The following is a 10946-nucleotide window of genomic DNA, read 5'->3' as shown; positions in this document are numbered from 1 at the left end:
TAAACAGTATACAATGGTAACCTATGCACGAATAACACATATCACATTTTTTTCTCTCCATCTACCTATCTGTCAGTCTTTTGTCTATGTATCTACATATGTATATCATGTAATTCAATTCACTTCAGACAGTATTTATTGAGTGCCTATATATCAGGCATGTGCTAGATGTCAGAGGTACAGAAAAAATCAACCAAAACAAAATCTTTGCTCTCAAGAACTTTCATTCTTCCATGAGTCAAGAACATATGCACAGATAACTATGTTCAAAATATATGCAAAGTAAAAACAAAGTCTTTTCAATTGGCAGGGTGAGAGAACTAATGACTAAGGAGATCAGAAAAAAGCCTCCTGTGGGAAATGGCACTGAAGCTATGCTTTAAAGGAAGCTATATCAAGTATGTATACTATGTATACATGAGTTGCCATGACCAAAAAATTCACTACCTAGTCATCAACCTTCTGGTGATGAACCTATCTACAAGTCTTCAGAGCAGATATAATTTATTTTGCTGATTTAGCTTTCAAGAACCCAAGCTTACCCTTCCCCTCGCCCCCCATTGCATGATGAGGCATTCTTGGGAAAAGATACATGCATATACACACATATGCATATATGTGTATGTACATGTGTATATGCACATATGCATGTTTGTAAATATTGGCAACATATTTAAGTTACCAATTATATTGAAATACAGTTGTCAAAATATTTTTTAAACAAGATCATGGGCCCAAAGATAAGAACCCTCAAACTAAAATGAAAGTTGGAGAATAGTTGAGTATACACTTCAAGAGAAGTCAAAGCAAGAACATGAGAGATTCAACAAAAGAGGGATGACGAGTAGGGTGGCTCAATCTGTCAGTCAGCTAGCATTTGTTGATTAAGTGCCCACTGTGTGACAGGCACCATATTAAGTGCTAGAATACAAAGAAAGGCAAGACAATAGTCCCTGTTCTCAAGGAGCTCACAGTCTAGCGAGGGAGACCACATACAAATGACTACGTACAAATAAAATATGAACAGGATAAATTGGGGTAGTCTCAGAGAGAAGGCGCTAAGATTAAGGAGATATGGGAAAGATTGCTGCAGAAGGCAGGACTTTAGCTGAGACTTGAAGGAAGCTAGAGAAGCTAGGAGGCAGAGATGAGGAAGGAGAGAATTCCAGTTGTATGGGACAGCCAATGAAAATGCCTGGAGTCAGGTTATGGAGTGTGGTTTTGAGGAACAGCAAAGACTATCATTGGATCCTGGAGTATGATGTGGGGGGAAGAAGGTATGAAAAAATGGAAAAGTGGGAAGGGACCCAGTAATAAGTGGATTTAAAAGCCCACCATGATGTTATATTCATTCATGGAGGTAATAGGGAGCCCTTCAAGTTTATTAAATAGAGGAGTTTATTGAGATGGCTAGATCTGAATTTTAAGAAGACAATTTGACAGCTGAGGGGAGGATGAACTGGAGTGAGGAGAGACCTGAAGGAGGCTACTGCAATAGTCTAGGCACAAGATGATGAAAGCCCACACTAGAGTAGTGGTGGTGTCAGAGAAGAGAAAGGGATATTGTATACAAAAGATGTCACTAAGGTAAAATCAATAAGACTTGGCAACAGATTAGCTATGGAAGGGTGAGAGAGAATGAGGAATAGAGAATGACACTGAGTTGTGAGACTAGGTGACTAGGAAGATGATGGTACTTTCGACAGTAATACAGAAGTTAGGAAGAGGGAAGTGTTGGCAATGGGGTAGGGGAAGATGATGAGTTCAGTTTTGGACATGTTTGGTTTAAGATGCCTATAAGACATCTAGTTCAAGATGTCTAATAGGCAGTTGGAGATATGGAACTGAATATCAGGAGAGAGGTTAGGGCTAGGTAACTGGTTTTGAGAATTATCTGCACAGAGATAATAATTGAAACCATGGGAGTTGATGAGATCATCAAGTAAAATATAATAGAAGAAGAAAAGAAGAGGGCTGAGACAAAGCCTTGGGAGATCCTTGAAGTTCAGATCAAAGAAAACTTCATGGAAAAGATGACATGAAGCTAAGCCTTAAAAGAAGAGAAGAATTTCAAGAGGGAAGTAGATAGGCAAGATTCATTCCAGACATGTAGGACATTGAATACAAATACACAGATTTTAGAGAGGGTCATGAGGTTAGTTCTCTTTGGTTGGAGTAAAGTAATATGGAGAAAGGTTGAAACGCTATCTTTGTTGTTGCTGCATCCCCTACTAGACTACAATCTTCTTGAGTGCAGTGCATCTTCATCCTTGTGACTATCACACACAGTACAATGGACACAGCAGGTGCTTGATAAATATTTGTCATTTTTAACATACATTCTCTAAAACATTTTTTAAAACACCAATACCTCCCGACCATATAGTGAATTTTGGATACTAAGTCTACTGAAGGAGGTCTACTGAAAAAGTCCATGGAGAGATGTCAGACATTATAAACTTGGATGGGAAAAAATTATATCTTTATTTTCAGTAACCTTTGGTTTCCCTTTGTAATCCCATGTATTATATTTTATGCATTTAAAATCATAGGCTTCACCAGACTGACAAAGGAATCCATCACACACACACACACACACACACACACACACACACATACACACAAAATGGTTAAGAAACCCAGCTCTAGAGGCATGAAAACCAATTAGGAAGGTATTCTGACAGCCCTGGTTAGAGGTAATGAGGGCTTGAACTCTCAATGGGTGCCATAAGAAGATAAAACAATTGAAAATGTTGTTTGAAGCCTCAAATGAGATGACTTGCATCAAAAAGGCATATTTATTTAAAAACAGGGCCTATATTCATAGCAATTCTGCACTCAGAAGGGTAGTTATGCAATGGCTCATGCTTATGTCCCCAGTTAGAGAGCGAAACTCCTTAACAATGGCGATGGAGCCCTCAACTCTGGGCTAGGAAAGGCCCGGTTCTCATGTGGCTCCCATTTTGAGCCCTCAGACTCCAAACAAAGGGATACCCAACAACATAAGGACAGGGTGAACCACAAATGTTTATGAGAAACTAACAAGTGTAGTAATAAATTTAAGAAAAACACAAATGGAAGTAAGACTGGGGCAAGGTAGGGTCTGCCCATGTTCTTCTCTTGGCTGGCTTGTTTCTCTCAGCAACAAAGAAATATCTGCAGTCACACATACCTCCCAGCTTGCCCAATGAAAAGGAGGTCATCTCTGATGGTCTTATGAAAGGAAACCACAGATGTGGCAGATACTAGCTGCTACCCCTTGTTGTGGCTGCTATAGGACAACCAATACCTCTCTCATCTCTTCTTGAGTCCGCCAGATCTGCTGCCACAGTATCCCAATGCGTATCTCCAGTTAGCTTACTCTCTTACCAAAATGGTAAGAATTACAATCCTTTAGGATGAAGGGAAATATAGTTAGTTTTTCACAACATGACTACTATGGAAGTGTTTTGCATGACTACATATGTATAACCTCTATCAAGTTGCTTGCCCTTCTCAATGAGGATGGGTGAGAAGGGAGGGAGGGAGAAAATTTGGAACCCAAAGTTTTAAAAACAAATGTAAAAAATTGTTTTCACATGCAACTGGGAAATAAGATATAGAAACAATGTATAGAAATCTATCCTGCCCTACAGGAAAATATGAGGGGAAGGGGATAAGAGAAGAAGGAGAGATAGAAGGAAGGGCAGACTAGGGGAAGGGGTATTCAGGATGCATACTGTCTTGGGGTGGGGAGAGGGATGAGATGGGGAGAAAATTTGGAACTCAAAATCTTGTGAAATGGAAGTGAATGTTGAAAACTAAAAATAAATAAATTAATTTTAAAAAAGACCAAAAAAAAAAAAAGAATTACAATCCGAGGGGGCTTTGTGGCCAGTCAGTTCTCTTTTTAGGGGTTTTATATATGTAAAGCCCTTTGGCAAACTGTAAGGCCACATTAAAATTTAATATATGTGTAATCTGAGTTCAAAGTCATTTATATAAGACTCTCTTCATTGGTGGACATTGATTACTAAATTCTCCATTAAAATGTAAGTTCATTGCAAGTAGGGTTTTATATATATATCGTTATTTATCTATCTATCTATCTATCTATCTATCTATCAAAATACATTATTCCTCAGCCTCCACCAGTGAGGAAAAGAATAGACAGGAACAGAAATAGGAGAAGAAATATGGATCTCTAAAATTTCTGTTCAGTTGTTTCATTGGCATCGTTAAGACAGTTAATAAAAAAAATTCACTATCGTATGATTGAATGATCACTAGATTTTTGAGTCAGAAGACTTGAGTTCAAGTGCTATCTATTAGAAAGCTTTATGACCATACCTTAGGGGCAGAGTCTTACCTAAATTTTGTATCTCTATCAATACCAAGAATAGTGCTTTGCAAACAGCAAGTATGTATTAAATGTTTGTTGAATTGAACCATCACTTAAAGGTTATATGACCTTAAGTAACTCATTTCTCTTTTCTTACTCTCAGTTTTCTCATCAGTAAAATGGAAATACTATTTGCTCAAACTACCTCATTGGGTTGTTGCATAGACCAAATGAAATATTTGTAAAGAACTTCAGTGAACCTTAAAGTACTAAATAATCTCCTATTATATTCCTCTTAATGAATTTTCTATTTGAGAAATTCAAACAGATGTTCTGTTTCTCCCAGGGATATTGGTCAATCAACCACCCATCATCACTCAGTGTCACCTAGGCAATGTGGAGGCAGGGAGGGACACAGCCTCATACTTTGTGACTACTGGGACTTAATTGAGTTGGTTCCAGATACTCATCTGGGATATGAGAGGAGAAAAGCCCTCCTCCGAGGCAGTAAAAAGCAAAAGACTGAACCACAGCAGGCGCTTGGTGGCCGAGCTGGAGGGCCGCTTCGCGCGCCTCGGCTTCCGCGGCGTGGCGGCCGAGCAGCTGGTCAGCTCGGCGCTGTGCGCGGCCCGCCTGCTGCGCCAGCGCCTGCCGCGGCCCTGCCCGCAGGGCGCCGTCTTGGTCCTGGGCGGCGACGGGCTGCGCGGAGAATTGCGGGCCGCGGGGCTGTGCCTGGCCGGCGACGATCCGGGCCCGTGTGCGCCGTGCTCGTGGGCTACGACTAGCGCTTCACCTTCACCAAGCTGAGCGAGGCCTGCGCCCACCTGCGCGACCCCGACTGCCTCTTGGTGGCCACCGACGTGGACCCGTGGCACCCCCTCAGCGACGGCCGCACCACCCCGGGGACTGGGAGCCTGACAGCTGCAGTGCAGACAGCATCAGGACGCCAGGCGATAGTAGTGGTGGGCAAACCCAGTACCTACATGTTCGAGTGGATCACAGAGCACTTTGGCGTGGACCCAGCTCACACCCTGATGGTGGGTGACCGGCTGGAGACGGACATCCTCTTTGGTCACCGCTGTGGTCTGACCACTGTGCTCACCCTCACTGGAGTCTCCAGGCTGGATCAGGCCCGGGCCTACTTGGCTACAGGCCAGGTTGACCTGTACGTAGACGGTATTGCAGACTTGATAGCAGGTCTAGAGGACTGAGGCAACCTGACCAGAGGCAAGGCAGCCAAGAGGACGGGCTGTCATCTCACTCCCATTTCTTCTCCCCTGGTCTCTTTTTACTCTCTGCTCATGAGAAGACCCCTCCCCCAATTCCCATATCCTGATCCAGTTTGGATGTTTTCCTCCCCCTAACCCTGCCACAATGGTGGCACACACACACTCTCTCTCTCTCTCTCTCTCTCTCTCTCTCTCTCTCTCTCTCTCTCTATCCCTCTCTCCCTCCATCTTCTGGGATCAGTAGGTCAGGACCTGCTTCCCAGCTCCCCAGCTCCCCAAGGGACCTAGCTATCCCTTCTCCCTTTAGGTTGGGCTAGGTGTCTTCTCCCCACATTATCTCCTGCTTCCCTCTACTGGGTGCCATTTCCCTAATGGCAGCATCCCCTCCCCCTCACCCCTCAAATCAGCCTCCACTTCCCCCTTCTCTCAGCTCTGAAGGTCGATGCTGCCTTAACTTCTCTTCCTTCTCCCCACTTTCTCTCTTCTAGACCCAGGAACTATGACTCTGGGGGGCACAGGGTGCCTCAGTTTCCTTCTCTGTAAAAATGATGGTGTTAGACTAAATGACCTCTGAGTCCCCTTCCAGCTCTGAATCGATGATCCTAAGGGGCCCTTTATTGCAACACTCTGTGCCATTAATTCCCAACCCCCTTGTTCTGCCTGGTTCAGGGGCTTCCCCCTCCCATATACACACACACACACCTTCCAATGGGTTGAGCTTGGGGCCTGAATCCAACTGAGCCAATCAGCCTGGTTCAAAGTTCTGGAGCATCAAGTGTGGGTCATTGAGTTATGTCTCCTAAGGGACCAATCAGAAGGCTGGAGTCCATTAAAGTTCCAGGTGTTAGTGGACCAATGGGAGGGGTGCCCTGAGTGCCAATTGGAGGGGCCATGTGGCTCCTGCTCAGCTTTTAAGTGGAAAGAGAACCCTGCTGCCCAAGGGCTGTGATGGACATGATGGGTCCCTTGATCCCTTTCCCTGAGACTGTTGATGTGCTTTGTCCCCCTGCCCCAGTATTTATTTACCAATTTATTTATTGAGGTGTTAGGATGCTCCAGGAGGGGTCCATGCTCCATGACCCCTCTAGATGTACCCAAATCCCCTTTTCCCCTCCAGGAGCTTGGAATTGAATAAATTAAGCCCTGGGAAAAAAAAAAGAAAAAAAAGCTAAAGACTTTTGATTGAAAGACTGGAGCCCTCTGGGCTGCAAATGTGTAGAGGAGCCAGCTCCATCATGTGTCTTGATTTGCAGGACTTGCAATTTTTTTTTTAGGCAATTGGGGTTAAGTGACTTGCCCAGGGTCACACAGCTGGTGAGTGTGAAGTGTTTGGTCTGAGGCCAGATTTGAACTCAGGTACTCCTGACTTCAGGGCTAGTGCTCTGTCCGCTGCACCACTTAGCTACCCCAAGGACTTGCAATTCTAGAGACAGCCAAGAGATGACCTCCCCTTGGATGACATGAGTTTGCTTACTGTTCATTATATGTAATGTTCTTTTGTGTAATTAGCATTGGAGAGGGGCTAAGTTGGAAACGGTAAGCTGAGGGATCTAGATCAAGGGTCTAGATTTTGTTCTGAACTTCTCATACATCTAAACCAGAAATATATGAAATATATGCAGATATGCAAATATATGCAAATTGAGCTAGACCTCAAATGTCATCCAGCTTGGTAGCACCTACCAGAGCTGACAATCTGCTGGCTCTGAGTGAGAACCCAGAGGCATTATAATATAGTATAGAGAGTAACAGACTTGGAATCAGGAGACCTGGGACTAAATTATATCTCTGATACTTAGTAGCTCCCATTACTCCCCTTCTCCTCTTCAACTTCATATTTCACTGAAAAAAAATTGAGACCATTCACCAAAAGGTCCCTCTTTTCCCCTCTTCTTCATCTTATATCACCCAGAAGCCTTCCACCACTATAGTTTCCTTCACCAATCTCACATAAAGAGGTGGCCCTTCTCCTTGCCAGCACACACGCACAAGTGATTCCATCCTATCATCTCCAGCAGACTGTGCCCTCTATTATCCCCACTCTCTCACTCATCTTCAATCTGTTCCTGTCTACTGACTGCTTTTCTACAACTTACAAACCAACCCATGTTGTTCCCATCCTCAAAAAACCCCAGGGATGGATGGACACATCCACTCCCCTCTTGTTCTATCTCTCTCATCCCTTTTGTGACTAAACTCTCTGAGAAAGCTATACACAGTCTCTCCACTTCCTTTTCTCTCATCCTTAGCTCTGCAGTATGGCTTCCTACCTCATCATTCAACTTGCGAGAAATGATTATTTCTCTTGTGTATTAATAACTAATTATTGTATCAGAACCATTCAGAAATCAACCAGTGTGGGAAATCTCTCTCAAAGACTTACCCAGCCAGGATGGCTGAGATCTAATTAAAGACAGTAAAAGAAATTCTAAGGTTAGGCTAAGGGGTATATTGCTGCTCATTGTGCTTGCTCAGACAGGTCTGGGAAAATGTGGATCCTTTCTTTTATCAGACAGGTGATATGGAAATTGCTAAGTCTCTTTGACCAAGACTTGGGACATCCAAGTCACGTACTCCAAGACCCTCATTGTAGTATAGCCCACTCTCTCATGGTAATATTCATATTCTCATTAATTGTTAACCAATCAGAGTTGATTGCCACCCTCAGGAACACCTGCTTTTCCAAGAGACTATAAACTGTGAGCCCACCACCATGAGGGGTCTTTGGTCTAAAAGAGATGGCCAAATGACCACCCTTTTATTAATAAACATGCTGGCGTTATTAACAAAATGATTAAATTCCCCAGAAACTCTATCTCTTGAACGTTTTAAATGTCACAAACTAAACCTTCTCTCTCCAGTGATCTTGATTGCCAAATCTAATGGCTTTTCCTCAAATTCTCATTCTTCTTGACCTCTCTAGAGCGTCTGACACTGTTGCGCCCTCTTGTCCTTTATATTCTCTTCTGTCTAGGCTTTGTTACACTGTTATCCCTGTCTGAACACTTCTCAGTTCCTTTTGCTGAATCTTCATCCAATTCATCCACACTAACTGTAGGTGTCCCCCCCTTAGGCTCTGTCCTTGGCCCTCTTCTAGTCTTCTTCCATACTATTTTGCCTTGATATCTCATCACCTCACATGGTTTCAATTAATCACCTCAATGTAGATGACTCTCAGCCCCATTTATCCAGCCCCAATTTACATCCTGTCCTCTAGTCTCACATCTCCAGTTGACTATTGGGCACTTCAAATTGGATGTCCTATAGACATCTTAAACTTACCGTATCCAAAACTGACCTTATTACCTTACCCTCCAAAATCCTGCCCTCTAACTCCACTATTCCTGTTGAGGGTGCCACCATCTTCCCAATCACCCAGGCTCAAAATCTCAGCATCATTCTCTACTCCTCTTTCTCACACACATCCCACCTCATATCTAATCTGTTACCAAGTCCTGTTGACTTTACTTTCATGACATTTGTCATATCTGTCCCTTTCTCTTCTCTGATTCTACCACAACCAAGGTGCTGGCCCTTATCCCCTTACACCTGGAATTTTATAGCCTTTTGGTTGGTCTCTCTGTCTCACTCTGTTCAAGTCTGACTTCTATTATACTGGTTATGCCAGTTCATGGCTACTCAGCATCCCCGAGCAACCCTCTGAGACTACATGTCAAAATCAGGAGAAAGAATTGAGGCTATTGAGGACTCAGTAAAAATGAAATAGTCCCTAATTCTAAGAAGCAAGGTTTATCAATATCAGTTGTTCCCCATATTGATACAATCACATATCCAGACCTCCACCCTGCCCCCCCAAAAATAGAGGTAGGAAGTAGAGTAAACCTCATATTTTTGAGGTTTAAATATGATCAATTAGTAAGTAATTCACTAAATTTAAAACATCATGCAAATGTCATTTATTGTCATAATCCAGACTCAGTTCAGTGTTTGGATGAGACATCAGAATAGGACTTCATAGGAATAAAATGAGTCCTATGACTATGATAATTCACTAAACATTATTTTCTTTCAGTTTGTTATTCTCTTTCTAATTACATTCTCTATCCATTTAAGTGAATAAATCTGTGCTACTAATAAAAAGAGTGCCATCTGGTGGTAACTGCTTCAAATTACAGACAAATGCCCAAAGTTTTCATTGATCCATCCATGGAGGGATGGCTGGGTGGCAGATGGAATTGGCCTTGACATCAGGATGTTGGGGAAGCAGGTAGGGGATTTGCTACATACTGAAAGCCTGGATTATAGTAAATATGAACATCACTTTCAGACACAAAAATTCTCTCATCCAGACAATGAAATAAAGGAATGTCAAAGGAGCATTGATTATGAGCTAAAATGAACAGTGGGGATCATCTCATCTAACCCCCTCATTTCATAGATAAGGAAACTGGGATTCAGACTTAGATCCTCTCAATTATAGGAACTGTATGTAGATGTCAGGTCTTAGTGTCTATTCCTGATACTAACAATGGATGATGATGATGATGATGATTACAAACAATAGGCTCTGATGTTGCATTTATTTTAATGAAAATACAGTCAGTTTCACATAATCAGTTTTTAAGGAAGAAAAACTCAGTAATTTATCCCAACACTTAAAACTTGCTTTTTAAAAAAATAGACCTAATCATTTTGAAACTGTACTTCGTATAAAAAGCAAAACTAGAATTGTCCAAATACAATTTAAGAAGTATCAAAATACTTTAAAAAGCCCTTTTAGCAGCAAAAAATTCACTACCATTAGAAATTCTCCTGAACATTCATTTTTTTAAACCGAGTTATTAGGAGTAACAAAGCCCCCACTTTGGATAGCCAAGTATCTGTATTTTTTTAAATTAAATATATACAAAGAAATACAGTGCTTAGCAAGTTCATTTCTTTATACACAGCATACATCCAATGTCTAAAACAACATTAACAGTGGTAGGCAAGCCTAACAGCTTCCCTAATACATGTGGGGAGTTGCAGTCATCTGGACAATACTTTTGGTTTCAAGTTGCCACAGAGGGCAAACTCTGCAAAAGCTTCTTTCGAGTTTGGATCCTCAAGCACTTGGGGCAGTCTGCCAACCTGAAGCATTGTTTATGAAAGCAAGCTTTGCAAGCTGTAAAAATGAGAGAAGGTCATCAATAGATTAAATGTGAGATTTCCTCTGTGGTTCTTAAGAAAACCAAAAAGCATACAAAAAACCCATTGAAATCTATTTCCTGCCCCCACCCCAATGACAACATGATCTTCAAATGGTCCAGGAAAAGGAGATCCAGAAGAGCACAGGAACATGCCTCCCAAATTCCATTTGAGGGCAAAGAGAAATGAGAAGATCCCAAAGGAGCACCCAAGATAAGTCTAGGATACAGGGAGAACCTAGCCCAAGA

The 10946-nt window shown here is 42.2% G+C and overlaps 1 protein-coding gene and 1 pseudogene across 5 annotated transcripts in view; one reads left to right on the top strand and one right to left on the bottom strand.

Moving 5' to 3' along the window:
- The first annotated feature begins 4798 nt into the window (after positions 1-4798).
- LOC114032689 lies at positions 4799-5532 on the top strand (annotated as a pseudogene).
- Positions 5533-10079: 4547 nt separating this feature from the next.
- RUBCNL (rubicon like autophagy enhancer) overlaps positions 10080-10946 on the bottom strand; it is a 39004-nt gene continuing 38137 nt past the window's right edge. For all 5 annotated transcript variants that reach the window (XM_027848160.1, XM_027848162.1, XM_027848164.1 and 2 more), the window contains one exon: positions 10080-10675. In XM_027848160.1, the coding sequence (XP_027703961.1) occupies positions 10563-10675 (113 nt within the window). In that variant the 3' untranslated portion in view covers positions 10080-10562. The remainder of the gene's footprint in view (positions 10676-10946) is intronic.

The sequence above is a fragment of the Vombatus ursinus genome, unplaced genomic scaffold (genome assembly GCF_900497805.2).
Source record: "Vombatus ursinus unplaced genomic scaffold, bare-nosed wombat genome assembly UNPS02005659.1, whole genome shotgun sequence".
Lineage (NCBI taxonomy): Eukaryota > Metazoa > Chordata > Mammalia > Diprotodontia > Vombatidae > Vombatus > Vombatus ursinus.
This window is presented reverse-complemented; position numbering and strand designations above follow the sequence as displayed.